We start from the raw sequence: 15,352 nt of genomic DNA, 5'->3' as shown, positions 1-15,352 counted from the left end.
GAAGTCATCGTTTTACCACTGCACTCTCTCAGAAAACAAATAAAAGCCTTTGGCAGTATTTGAATCTGCTTTTGAGAAACCATGAGTGAAAGGAAAAAGAAAAAAAATAGCTATCCAAGAAGCTCCTTTATTGTTTTTTTACTTCTTAGGGTAAATAAAAGGTTCCCTAACAAGGTGTATGGTGACACCCCACTGTATAATAAGTATTCTGGTATATTTCAGGTGATCTGAATGGGACTTTTAAATGTTGTCACAAAAAATCTGGATTTACGCTGCAATTGCGTGAATGCAGCAAACTGATATAACTGCACATACTGCTGCCCAAGCGAAAACCTGTAGTGATCCCGTATGTGTCAGGAGTATCGGAGCAGTTGAGATGCATTTTTTCTAAACACCGGGTCTCTGTGGCATTTTAAAGCCCAAAACACGCTGCGCCAAAAATTGGTCCTCACCAAGGACCGGGTCCCCCGACACAAGCAGAGTAACATAGTGTACGCTGTTAAGTGCCAGGAGGATTGGCAGGATTTATACATCGGGGAAACCAAACAACCTCTGGCGAAGCAGATGGCACGACACAGAAGAGCTACCTCGTCAGGCCAGGACTCTGCAGTCTATTTACACCTACAGGCCAGTGGACACTCTTTCAAGGATGAGGATGTAACATCCTGGACAGGGAGGAACGCTGGTTTGAGCGCGGAGTTAAGGAGGCCATTTACGTAAAAAGGGAAAGACCATCTCTGAATCGAGGAGGGGGCCTAAGGGTACATCTTTCGCCATCTTACAATGCTGTGATTGCAGCCATTCCCTAACTCTCTGTGAATGGTACTCATGGCCACTGATCAGTGGGTTTTGGTCAGTGGTTGTTGATCAATGGTCATGAGAATTTGCATAATTAAAGATTAAGGAACTGACCTCCCAGCCGATTGTCCCTTCAGTGGGCTGGTTTCAGTCATTATGCAAATGTACTGTTTATAAGGTTGGGGGAACCTGCAGTCAGCTGAGACTGAAGAAGTCACTCGGATGAGTGACGACACGTTTCTCCCACAAAACGCTACGTCCAGATGAACAGAATCAATTTTTTGGAGATTTACTTTCCTGGATGATTGAGGATGCATCAAGACATAACTGCACATAAATGCAGAAAGTAACATTTGGTCAAAATTAGAGCATTTTCCTTTCTATAGTTCTTTCTGGTCCAAATCAGATGAGTTTTCCCAGCAGTTTTGGTTTATTTTCACACAGACATCACTTCAGATCACATGAGTGTTCAGTCTGCTTACAGGGCAGCTGTGACTGATGAAAGATTAACAGGAGTGAAAGCAGGAAGAAGGTGTGCGTTCGGCACTCTGCCTCATCACCGTACACATGTTAGTTGTCTCCGATTGAGTTTGAATCCCATTCTCGCCACAAATGAACCACTCAGGAGTTTGTTTGGAACCACACTGAGGCCACCACCTCCAAAGGGATCTCAGATTATCGCATTCACATCTGCACAAAGGAAACCAAACCTTGAGCTGGATTTAAACCGACTAAACATCACATGTGTGAAAACACTGAGTTATGGTTCTTCTTTCATTATACTTCCAGCTTCATTTTGAAGATTAGTTCCTCGTGTGGATTTCTGTGTTCTTCACTTACCTCATTGATCCTTTCCCAGCCTCATTATTGTGTTGACTGAGTTCACCTGTGCCCTTATATCCCTCCCCCTGCTGTGCATTTACTCTGCACTTTCTCCTTCACTCTTTGCCCCTTCTCAAACTGCACATACTGGATTCCTCTCCTCAACTCCTCTCTCCTCTCCTTGCATTTTAGTCCTTCCACCCTAAGATGTAATTGAAGGAGGAGAGGAAGCGATATGAAGGGGACAAGATGAGGCAAAAGGGATTCAACAAAATGAGACCCCCTTGCTGTGGAGGCTCATTTTAAAGCAATGTCGATTAAATTTAGCATCTACCAGAGTGTTTTCATTATGAGAAATACTCTCTGTAAGGTCATTGCCTAGCCTCTGTCTTGTTCTTGTATCATCTTTGTGACCTTACATTATAGTCACACTATGGAAAATAGCGATTGGAGATTGGGACATCGCAGTTATTGCAACTATATGCAATGAGTCTCATTCCCTTTGCAGTGGTTGCTTTAAAGACGGCAATCAGTCTGCTCTTAGTCTTTTTGGGGGTTTAAGTTGGCACTTACATGCAATCTGTCTGTGACAATATGATGATTAATGCTTACAACTCTATTGCCATCCAGGTACACAAAAATTCACATTATCTACTTAAATCAGACCCATCCAGAACAGAAACTCGTGAATTTCTCCTCAAACAGCGACATCAATTTAATTTCAAAACGACATAAGTGCTCGACAACTATGCTTTTATTTATTTATTTATTTTCTGAGTTGGCAACCAGTTGAGTAGAGTCCCCCACTGCAAAGAAACGCAGACTACACAGGCTGACTGAGACTGATTGTTGGCATTTCAGGGCTTATAAATTAGGCGATTATTTGCAGACCTTCTGCAGTCTGTCTGAGAATGTTTGCAGTCAGCCCGAGTTGTCCCACAACTGTTTGGACACAGTTTTCCTTCCACCGAACAACCTGTGAAATCTTTTGAGATCAAAAGCTGTCACCCAGATGTTGAGGATGTTGCACGTTCAACTTCTGGGTGACCTGTTGGTCACCTTGATTAATTAAATGCAGTCGCCAGGCAACAGGGCTTTTTTTTTTCTTCTAGTCACAAGTAGGTTGCTGTCCTATTTTTACTCTAGTGTAATTGAGTGTATGGAAGCAGAAATCTTGGGTTGAATATCCACTAGCTACAGTGATAGCCTCATAAAATTGACCTTTGCTCCAAGAGGCAGAGCAAACAACTAGCCAATCACAGTCACCGAGCAACCACTAATTTTTTTGTAGTAACGGGCCTATTTTTAGTCAGTGTGACTGATCCGTTAGTGTTTTCTGTGCTGTCACTGTGTTTTTGATGATTTGCTTTTTAAAGAAATGTCTCTATGCCTGTTACTCATATTGTCAGGCATACAGTGTGTGAGACGTAAATGGTAAATAAACTGCATTTAAATAACAAATTTTATAGTCTCATCAACCACTTAAAGACACCTTTATGCATACAGAGCTTCGCCATCATAAAAATACTCCTAATGTAAGTGAAGGATAAAAATAATAGTAAAAACCTGACACATTGGATTAGTTATATTTATCTAGTCCACACAAAGTGGAGTTTAATACCATATTACGTGAGCAACCTTGTCAGCGACATTTCGGTTTTTGTAGTATGGTCACAGCAAATAAACCACGAGAGCGACGACAAAATCCTCAAAAGGCAGAGACGTCTTATCCAATCGGAGCGTAAACAAATTAAACGTTGAATTGTTATGTAGACGTATCTATGTCTGTGTAATCAAAGGAGAAAGACCTGAAGGAAGCAGCACTCGTCTCCTTCGTCTTTCCCCTTAAACTGATTACATTATAACAGCAGACAATGAAATCTATTCCGTCTGGGCGTTCAGCGTCCGTTCCTCAGATGTCAGAGAACTAAGTGTGTCCGGCACATCAAAATGTGGACATGTTTATGAGAGTCAGCTAAAGAAATTAGTGTCACTATGGTTCTATTCTGTGACAGGCAGGATCTAAAGCAGCAGTGTTGCCTTATTAGAGACACAGTTGAGTGTGTCATTTTGCTGCCAGTAATTCCTGCTGAGTGCTGGGCTTGGTGCCGAGTGCCTCTATTAAGCCTGATAATTGTGGGAGAATAGACATCGTATTTGTTTTATTTTTCCATTTTTGGTCCATTAAAGAAAAAACACACAGACGGGAAACGATTAAAATAATGGTGCTAGGCTCATAATAAAGTATTCTCTCCTTTGCGTGATGGCTGTTCTCTGTGATAGGGGATCTTTATTGTTACTCAGATGAGAAATAAAAACTTTGTATTGCGTGATCCTTAAGCCGTGGGGTTTTTAAGCCTTATTGTCCTTTATTGCTCAAGATGGTTTATTATTTGGGCTGGCTTTCTTTACTGTGAGTGTTTGTGTGGGATTCAGAAGCACGTCCAGGGCAAAGACAAACTGGAGATCATTATTATCTGTTTCACTTCACATGTTCTCTGTTTTCCGCACTATAAGGTGCACTTAAAATCCTTTAATTTTCTAAAAAATCGACAGTGCGCCTTATGTATGAATTCTGGTTGTGCTCACTGACCTCGAACCGATTTATGTGGTAAACAGTGCTCAAAAATGGCTACCGTAGTCAGGAGCCTCACGGAGTAATCTGGGTCCAAAACTCCGTCTGCTTCAGGTCCCAAAGTCAAACGAACACTGCAGCATCACTGTTCAAAAAAGCCTAAATTCTATAATCTTTAATAAAACGATCAGTATTGCTGCTTTACCAGGTGTAACAATTAAGTTTATCACCTAGGCATCGATGAAAACAGAATGCCTTAAATTTAACTGAGTTAAGTTAGCAGGAAGTTAGCTCGCTAGTTTCCGCTAACTTGATATAGCATGTTCTGACTGAGAGATTTCTGACAAAATTCAAACGTACAGCTCTGCTATCACTTCCAACATAAATGAAGACAGAAAACTAAACAGCAATGACGTTTGTAGGGTTACTGAAGTTGGGCTAGCGGGTACATAATGATGGGCTACGTGACCGCTAGCGACACAGCTATATTAGCATAACATAAACACAGTGAAGCTGGAGGATGAACGCTAACTTTTTTCCACTCGATAAAAGTTAACGTGAGGGTTCCCGATGGTTAGGGACCAATGCAATCGCATGGCAGGATGCTGTAAATGGACCAAACTTCAGTCAGGAGAACAACTGAGGTAATCCATCCACAATACGAGGTTAGTCATTCAAATTTGTAAAATTTGACTTAACTGATTGTGTTTTGTTTTGCTTGGTGTGCCTTATAATCCGGTGCTCCTTATGGTCTGAAAAATACACATTTATTTATGACCTTACATTTAATTATTTTCTATCATTTATGCACCAAGAGCAACATTAAATAAAAACTTGAGTAACCAGCCTTTGAATGTGGCATTATATCAAACCAAGCAGCAATCTCCACAGGCTTTAAAATTAAGCAACTGCAATTCCTTTAGCAGCCACTTGGGGCTAGCTTGAAAAGTGAGTCAGTGCTATGAAATTAGGATGTTTGATGCTGTGTACAAGTAACAGTTATGCCAAACTTCACAAGAACTGGACTGAAAAATCAGTGTAAACAGGTCTGATGCAGAGATTAATCAACTTTGAATGTTTTGATGTAAGTCATCAGTATGTACAGAGGAGATCAGGAGAAAGAGGCTTACAGTGGGTGTCTGAATCCATCTGTAAAACACGGTGGAGGCACTGTCATAGTTTGGGGCTAGTTATCAGTCTCTGGTGTTGTGGATCTTCTTAACACTCATGAAATTATGAACTCGGAAAAGTAACGTCAGATTTTGATCCATCTGGAAAGCATCTGATTAGCAGCAGCTTTATTTTTCAGCATGACAATGATTCCAAACACACCGTCAATGCAGTAACAGCATGCCTGGATACAAAAAGAAGAAACACATTTGAACACTAACAGTCATGGACTGCCTTCACTAGAGCCAGGGCCTCCTATTTTTAATATGAATAAAGCCATGGGTCTTGGTAATTAGCATCATTGGTTATAAATCCAGTGAGCTGTTGTTGCACGTCGGATACTTTTCTCTCCGAATGAAGATGCGAGCTCATGACTCATCTGGTCGAGTGAAAAGGAAGTGATGCTGCGGACCTCTCCGTTTCCTCCACTGGCTTTTCAGCAGTCTTTGACACGTACATATGCATCCTCTAATCTGTCATTACTCTTATTTTTGGTGCAAACCCTGCACCGTATTGGTTAAGACAGAAACAACACGTTAAACAATAATTCTTGTATATTAATGACTTCATTAATATAGAGACTTTTTTGTGTGAAATGTATACTTTGAAGTCATTATAAGCAGCTGATATTCAGAAGAACTGGGGAATAAAAAGCACATTTTCAGATGGTTCAGGAACAAGCTGTAATATACTGAATATTACACTTTTTAAAATAAACCGATGCTCGGCAATCACACAGGTGAAATTGTTTCTTTGAAGAGTCACAGATAATTTCACATGAGTAGAAATTTCAGACGATTAACTTTTGTAAGAGACTCCTCCTTATTTTCTTCCTGCATGATTACTAAATGACTACAGGAAGGACAATTTACGGCAAAAGAGTCTTTAGTTACTGATGAAAACCGCAGACAGAACTGCTGATATCAAGCTTATACGCCTTCCTATCAGCTACTCATTAAAATGTAGAAGAAAGAGCACCTCAAAAAACTAAAAAAAATTACCTTGGACTTCCTATTTTCTTATTTTTCAGTAAGAGATAATAGCCTTGCAGATTCAAACTGTAATGTCAATGTAGCAATCATTATTAGACTGTACTTGTCTCTTAGAGGGGGATTGCTTTCAGGCACAAAGTGTGATGTTTGCTGCTTTAATCCATTTTGTCTTGGAAAAAATAAAGTAAAACTTAAAGCTTAATGAGTGGAAAACAAGCACGTTTTGCTGATATTTATTTAATCAAAGTTCAGTCCTGATATTTTCTTGTTTTTCTGTTATGGATTAAAATTGTGATGTGTTTTTTTTTTTTTTTTTTTTTTTTTTTTTTTTTTTTTAGCTTAAGGCAAAAGAATACATCTTTTTTTTAAAATGTTACCAGGACATCTTCTCCACTGCTTCGATTTTGATCAGTTCTAAATCTCAACTTTATGAACTAAATCCAGAGTTCAATTTTAAAGGGATTTACATTCCTTTTACACATAAAGGTCAGTTTAGTCATGAGGATAGTCACTCAGACTCTGAAAATCTGATGTATAATGTCCTTGGGGGTACTTCCTAAGGCCTCAAAACAACGCAGCAACCAAACTTTAATCATCTCGTGGATTGTGTCGTGCAGGATTCGTGCAGGCTTATTGTGTGCATGTTTTCAAAAGGCCCATAGATCAACCCACTGATCTGTCCACCAAAGTTTGTGGAAAATTAGAATTGAAAACTGCAAATAGTGAGAGTTTGCTCGAGAAGAGGAACCTGAAAAAATGAAAATAATATGGAATCCAGCATTATTTAGGCTTGATCCACCCTTCTTCTCACAAGAATTGCTATTTCTCTGAGTGTACTGGTCAGATTTTAATGCAACCTAATAACGTGAATACGATTTATGCTGATGTTAAAAAAAAATATCCAAACTGCTGCTCAGCTACTTCAAGGACTTCAGTTTAAACTTTTATCTCAGGAGGAGTCGGCAGTGTGAACAGTTCCGTCTCCAGAGGAGGTCAAAGACGACTTGCTTGAGGTTTTAACTTTTTCTTTGTGTTCGTACCGCATTTGATTCAGGAAACACTTTAGGTCCTTTCACTTCATGAAGCGGGCACCCACATGGTGCGGTGTTGTCCTGCTTTGGTCATTGAATGAGTGGCCTTTACATCTCCTGCTCTCTCTAAGCCTCATCGATTTGCTCTTCAAAGAAATAAAACATTTCTTTTTTTAGTAAGTTCCCTTCAGCATTCCTCAGCAACCTTCCAGCTGATGTGGCACTGCGCTGGATCTCTCAGGCACTACAGATTTTATGCAATGATTAAAAGTGTAAGAAGCAGCATGCAGAAGATTTTTGCAGATTTCCAGGTTTCAGTAAGACATGTTAATGGTCTTCATGGTCTGTTCTCATCCTCAGAGCATGCAGCTTTTACATTTTTGTGATTTTGCATATTTACATGCTAGTTTAGCAACATATTCAGAGATTTCCCTTTTACTGGATTATTGGATATCATTTTTCTTCCAGAGAGCAAATCATAAACTTTTGGATCATCTCCATAAAAAGCACCTTTCAGAGTATTCACAGACGGCCCCTTAGTTGGCTCTTTCCCCCCGTGTTTCATTTACACTGCAGTAATGTTCCAACAGCTTTGACAGCATGAATGAGCAACTTTGAGCACACCTAAATAAAAACAATTGAAGTAACTGCATCGGTTGCTGGATTGTAGCTTGTTGTCTCACTGAGTATGGTGAATTTTACACTTTCCATCAAAAGAGCTCTTCAAACTTTTCTGAGACTATTAGACTGAAACTATTTAAAATGTTCCTTCAGACAAACGGTTGTATGAATTTTCAGTGCAGCCTATTTACACTTCATTGGTCTTTTTGACACATTGATCTACTCCGGCACAGTATGTGGCGGTAATGCAGAAGAATAGGCAAAATGACACCATATGACTCAGGGGACGGTAAGACTGCAAAACAGTGTAGTATGAATAAGATTTGAGTCATTCTGTTGCTGATTTACTGCTTGGTAAAAGGGATCCTAGCTCTGTTCCTGCTTTCACTCAATCACCTGAATCAGTAGACATAAAGTAAGCAAATGGATTTAATGTGGTACTGACTGTGATATAATTAAAATGCGGCAGGGTTCTGATAATTCAAATTTATAATGTTGCTGCAGGAAACATCCCAAAAATTTAAGAATTTTCAAAAAGTATCCCCTCCAAAAAGAGGTGTAGAATAATTCCAGTTTAATATAATTTAATCCTGCAATGCCCTGAGCTCCTTTAAAGATCCCTAATTTTTGGGAAATCTTCACCGGTGGAAATTTGACTGTCAAAAACAGGAGTAGTGTCCAAAACAAGGAAGTGCTAAATGTCATTTTTATTACCATGATTCTTTTCTTTCACAGGGGCTCAAGCCAATGGACCACAATGGGCTGTCAGATCCCTACGTCAAGTTGCACCTACTGCCAGGCGCCAGCAAGGTGTGTTTTTTTTGTTTTTTGTCTGTTTCCTTTAAAACAACAGGCTTGCACATTTGTCACCACACAGCCTGGTCAGTATTGAGTTTGCTTGTTCTTCACTGGACTTCCTTTTTCAGGTTTGCATGCAAACACTAGCTCGCCTACACATACTGCATCTGTAATCATAATATCTCATTTGTTAATTCTGTACACAAAGAAAAGAAAAAAACATTCGTCACAAGTATAGAGTACCCTGACATCACCCGTTAGCTTTGGGCCTGTCGTTTTCAGGGCTTGGAGCCGCCTTACCCCTGCACTCTCAGGTCATGTGACCAGTTGCTACTACATATACAGCAATCTAAGTTGAAGCTCAGGTGGGACTGAGCATTCTTTATTGGCGCGCCTAGGTTATGGAATCAATTGTCTTTGCACATTAGACAGTCACCTACATTCTCCTTTTTAAAAACTAGTCTTAAAACACACTTGCACTCTCTGACTTTTGACCCAGCATGTGACAATGATCTTAGTTGTTTCTGTTGTTTTATTGTGGTTTGTTTCTGCTTTTATTTTATTATTGTTGTTTTTATTCTTCATCGTTGAAATGGATTTATTCATTTTTATTTACAGCACTTTGCTTTTAAAGCACTGTGTAAATAGAGTTGGTATGGTACAGGATTTCTCTAAATCTTTGAAAGGGAATGTGAGTTAAGATCTCAAAGAAATTTAACAAATCGTTCTTTTTCTGCATAAAATGTTTGTTTTACAGACGTTTATCGAGAGATCTTTGTTTTTATGAAACTGTTCATTCAAGCATTCAGGATAAAGTGACATTAGAGCATAAAACTTAATAACACATAAAGGAACAAAAATATACTCCCTATAAAAAAGTCACAAGTAATTAACAAAGGGATGTAAAATGTTGCCTCTATAACATAGTCGCACTGCAATACTATATATGAATACTTCTCAAAATGCAAATCCCTCTAGGTCACAATTTAACGTTTGCAAACACACAAAGGAAGAGATAACACGAGCAAGCAGAAGAAGTTGTGATGAGAAAGAATAAAAAGAGATTAACAATGACCACTCTCTGCATTTCAAGAATTACAGAAACAGATTTTTTTTACACTCTAAGCCGATCACGCTTTTACACGAGCTTTGATGGGTCAGCAGTGTTCCCTACTGCACATACAGTCTGTCCTGAGGCATTCTTGTGGTTTTCTCAGACCCGCAATAAAAGGAGACGAGGTCTAATAATCTATTTCATGATTCATGGAGCACCGCAGTGTGGATATGTCAGCGCAAGGCTTCATCAGTGTAAACATTAACTGACTGACCTAACGTACCCGCTTACCAGTGACGTGCTCTGCTTTTAAAGCTCTTGCTGATCTGCTCAGAGTCGCGGAAGCACTCGTACAGGCGTAAGATTTAAGTTTTAAACTGTTGCAGAAAAGCTGTTGGAGCTCTCACAGTTTGCAGACAAAATGATCTCAAACCTATACATATAAATTAAAGACTGAAATGTTTCAACGCATGAAATGACTCACCGGTTGTTTGTGAGAACCGGTGACTACTTTAACTCTCTTGCACCTCACAGTCGTCCTTGAGGGTGACGTAATCCTTTCATTAAAACCATCAAATCTTATATAGATCCTGTGAATACGTACATTCTACAAAAGCAGCTTAATGAAAGCCAAAGCTGTGATTATCCAGCTATCTGACTCACATCTTCCTTTCTTACAATACCTTTTCAAACTCATCTCTGTTGAAATGACCTTTGTAATTGGCTCTGCTCTTGCTGCGTAACTTCAGCTTTGATTTCACTCTGCTGTTACGTTTGTAGTTATGTCTGTGTGAAAGAAGGAACAATGTGAACTTGGATGAAGCTCATGACCTGGTCCTTTGGGGGATTCTGCAGAAGTTTAGGGCCATCAGATCTGTGTCTCAGTCCTTGACACAATGTCAAAAACTATTTTGGTTCTGGCTTCTGCTCAGGAGGTAGAGCAGGTCATCTACTAATCATAAGGTTTGTCGCTTGATCTCTGGCTGCTCCAGTCTGCATGCCAAAGTATCCTTGGATATGTGATAGGTGAACAGTGGGAATGTTAAATAGAAAAGTGCTTAGGAATGGGGAAGTTGTAAAAAAATAACTGTGAGGGCTCCAGTAGAGTAGAAAATAAAGGTGCAGTCCATTTTGTGGGTACTGGAATTTGTCACTGTTGCCGCTTGTCCCCAATCCTGTTTGTGATATGCAGGAACTCCAGTTAGTTTCCACTTTGGGTGAGAGTCAGCACCTCCAACTCTGGGGCTATGGTCCACTGCAGGAGAGCAGTGGATGCTTGCTCTGTGTTGGGTGGGAGGTTTCTGGATGATGGATGTAGAAGCTGAAATGAGTTTCCTTTGTAGAGCTGCTGGTTTCAGCCTTTGAGGCATCTCGAGGTCCACTTGGGTGCAAATGACGTAAGTTTTAGTATCACAGTGAGGCAGATAATGCCCATAGATACATCCCAAGTTTTTGTGACCATGTGGACTTGACAATGAGATATTAGCTTACACTTCGCCAATAACGCATGCACCCTTCAGGTGGAGTTCAAGCAGATTTCAAAGAGCTGTAAAGCAAATAAATACTCATTCAATTCAATTCAATTTATTTATACAGCGCCAAATCACAACATCAATCGCCTCAAGGTGCTTTACATCCATGCTGTGTGCAGCTGTCTGTATCTGCAAGTATAAGCACCACTTTGGACATATTGTGAGGTGCTCACAGTCATCAAAAGGAGGTTTATGCTTTTGATCTGGATCATGGGCACTTCCTCTTGGAGGTTTTCTGGGTCGGCCCCACTGGGGGGAGACCCCAAAGTGAGCCCGGAGGTTTCTGGCCCATTGGGATCTGCCAGGAAGAACTGGACAACATAAAATATCTGGTTAGCATGGTGCTAACATGATCATACTTTAGACAAGCAGGGATGGATGACTAGATGGATGGTTTATGGATGGAGTTATATGAAAAAAGTCATAAATAGCCATGTAGCTATTGTACCACCAGTAGTTAGAGGAACACTACTTAACTATTGTTTCCATCAGGTGTTGATTTCCTGGGAAAATTCTGTACTTTCTGATATTTAAAGTACCATGAAAGACGAAAACACAGAGCTGACACACAACTGTATTGAGTTTGCTCAGTAACAATGAGCAACCTTAATGAGAGTTAATTACAGTCACTGACAGTCACTCCTGTTCAGAGGTTTTCTTTGGAAAGGACCACACTGACAGATAATTTAAATTCTGTTACAGACATGTTGTAGGCATTTTACCAGAAGATAAGAAAGAACTTTTTGTTTCTAAATGTTGATTCATACTTCAATGTTGCAATGAAAAGATTACTTATAGCTACTTATAGCAAGATCTCACCTAAATGCTGCATCAACTTTTATATTAGTCTACATCTTACAAACTATCTGGGATAATCACTGTATAGATCAGTCATAAGCACATTTGGAAGTCTGGGAAGTAAAGCCAAAGCAGCCGTTACTAATTATTCTCTTCAGTGGTTGCCAGTTCAATGACTCTTTTCCAGTCATTTTGAATAAAGCTTTGGTCATTTAGTGTCAGAAAGGAGGGTGTGCTCATTGGCTAATGACTTGTGATTGACAAGTTGTTAGCCAATCAACGTTCAGTGTCCCAGATACACCCTTTACTCAATATCTCCTGTTTCGAAACCTCAATGAAGCTTTATTACGGTACTTCACTAACCAATGACATCATAATAACTAAGTCCATGTTTTATAACAGGGACTGTTGTGGAAGGCCATGCACATGCACAGGGTCCTCCACAACAGTCCCAGTTTTCCATGCAGCCTCTTAGGGAAAATGAATTACCCATCCCTGTTTTATAGTGTACATGACGCGTGCATTGTCAGGTTTGACTTTTTTTTTTTAACTCGGCTTGTGTTATTTTCTATTATTAGACATGAGTCAGAATTGCATTGCTGAAAAAAGAAAAGATTGCACTTATACTTATTATTTATGAGCAAACATATCTTTTACGTGAGTAAATGAACAATAAATGATATGAGGCAGTGAGCTACACTGTGGTCATTAGTCATCTCCATCAGCACAGGATTGTTTCAGCATATCATATCAATAGTGGAGAAGCACGAAATGCTTTCAGCATCCTAAAATGCAAATGTCTGCTGTTAGCTTAATGTAACATGTATGCTAAACATGTCTGAATTTCCACTGAAGGCTACTGTACACAGAGGAGAGAACAGCTCTGCTTTTCTATTTGCTTATGAAATGTTTTCATTATGAAAGCGTAAAGGACTATTTTTTCTTGTTTGTCAGAGCTCAGGAGAGTCATGCCTACAGGGGCGTCAGCGCCTCTGAAACTGGATTTGTGAAATTTTGGAGGAGTCTCTAAATTACTGACAATGCGCTGTCTTTTGTCCATGCACTACTTTTCTGCATCTTCCTTTTGTATTGATAATGAATACAATTAGGTTGTTATCAGTGTATGACTCATGCATGAGGGTGATTCATCACTAATTTACTAATTCTGTTTTTGCCAAGCTTGGTTTTCCTTCTCAACCTTTTGTGAAACCGAAAATAAAATAGTTAACTAATGTACGAACCACAACATTCAAAACAAAGGTGTGCTGCATTTTACACAGGAGGGTGCATTAGTAAACTGCTCTCTCTATAGGAGCGATAATGGTAGTACTATTATTTCAGAAGTAATTAGCCTTTCTCTCCTCACGCTTCACAGAGGCAACAGCAGCTACTTTGTGTTTCTTGTTATTATTTGTATTCACATTAATAGAGATTGCAAAAATTCAGCACTAAATTTAGCACACTAAAAAGATTGTGTCTGTTTTTTCTGGCTAAAAAAAAGGGGAAAATGGAGAGGATCGTTAAAGCTATGCTATAGAGTATTTTCTATACCCCATGCCAACATGCACAGATGGCAACTTGTCGTGAACAGCAACTGATTTAAGTTGAAAGTGTCACATCAAGGAGTAGCCATTACTGATAAACACCTGAGAATGTAGCTCAATCATGATCTAACACGGTCAGAAATTGCATTGTCGCTGCATTCAGATTGGTCCAACTCGTTTAAAGCAAAGACGGGCCCAACAGATCAGAGACTTCTTCAGTAACTAGATAAGGGCAGAGCTGAAACTACTTTTTACTACGTTTTCGATACAGACACATTTTAAAATAATACTAACTATATTATACACTTTGGAAAAAAAATGAATACCTTTTAAATTGTTCAGTGAGGATTACAAAATATGCGTATTATACAAGCATGTATAATGCCTGCTTAAGTGATAAGACTAAGTGACTTGTAAAATGGACTATTACCATTCAGAGATCTGACACAATGTAAATAAAGATAAATAAATACAAAAATAATCAATTTCTTCCAGTAGTTATCCCAAAATATGAAAACAAAAGTCACGTTTTCATTATAAAAATTCCTATTATACTGTTTTCAAGATGGAAAAAAGGTAGTTACCAAATCTGACTGTAATAATTTGAGTGTAATAAAATAATAACTACATACTGAGACAATAGCAAGAAAATAAAATTACATGTCTCCCTCCTAATTACATTTTACAATGAAAAGCTTCATCAGTGTGACAAAGTTGCACATTGGGATTAAGTAATAGCAGTTTTTCATATTCATATTCACCATACAGTAACCATAAGTGTACAGTAGGCTGTTATTTTAGTTGATAATATTGCCTTAAGGCTGCACAAAGGCTACTAATTGAGAAAACTAATTTGATTGATTTAATTAATTAATTAAATTGCTTATGATTTGCCCATGAATCTAATAATATTAATGCTAAATACCCATAGTAGACCTACAGGCATTAGAAAATTGAAGGTTTAAAATTGTCACCAGGATTAATTCGTTGGCTACCACATGATTTTGTGATTTAGATATTTAACCAAAGACCAAAGTGTTGGAAGGACAGATGTCCCGAGATCTAAGGACTGGTCTGGAGAGCCAGTACCTGCAACCCTGTTGCCTTCACACTATGATTTAACACACCGCCTGAACACCAAGAGCCATAATGTTGGGATATTCTGAATCTAAACTCTTAATAAAACACTCTAACTAAAATGAGTCTGCCATCATATCAGCCATGCATGTGAATGCCATCTCAGCTACGACACTTTGTCCACTGTGTGCTCAGATAGCGTGCAGTCTGCACAAACATAGTGTTTTCCATCTCTTCATAACAAACCCGAATCAATAACTGACTGCTCCTGTGTGAGGATAGCGAGGCGATGGTGTTGAACTGAATTAATTAATGCTTTAATTCTTGTGATGAGAATCTCAAATATGCCAGTCGAGTGAGAGAGAACCCAGAGGCTTGAAGACTGCAGTGAAACAGTAGCGTAGTAATCGTCACACAACACATGGAAGACTTGCATAAAACAAATCAACAGTCTGCCTGCTGCTTGTTTGAATTGGAAAGTTCCTCCCCTTTAATCGTTTGAGTTAAAGAAGAACTGTGCCAACTGTGGATGTCATCTGT

General features: G+C 39.1%; 1 protein-coding gene across 1 annotated transcript in view; it reads left to right on the top strand.

The window, feature by feature from the left end:
- The window catches only part of LOC120733957 (double C2-like domain-containing protein beta), a 210,213-nt gene that overhangs the window by 99,913 nt on the left and 94,948 nt on the right, over window positions 1–15,352 (top strand). Inside the window, exon 3 of the mRNA XM_040032489.1 lies at window positions 8,745–8,819. Coding sequence (XP_039888423.1) covers window positions 8,745–8,819 — 75 coding nt within the window. The remainder of the gene's footprint in view (window positions 1–8,744; window positions 8,820–15,352) is intronic.

Source organism: Simochromis diagramma, unplaced genomic scaffold, assembly GCF_900408965.1.
Source record: "Simochromis diagramma unplaced genomic scaffold, fSimDia1.1 OVJJ01000216.1, whole genome shotgun sequence".
Classification (NCBI taxonomy): domain Eukaryota; kingdom Metazoa; phylum Chordata; class Actinopteri; order Cichliformes; family Cichlidae; genus Simochromis; species Simochromis diagramma.
Note: the sequence above shows the minus strand (reverse complement) of the source record. Positions and strands in the feature narration are given on the sequence as shown.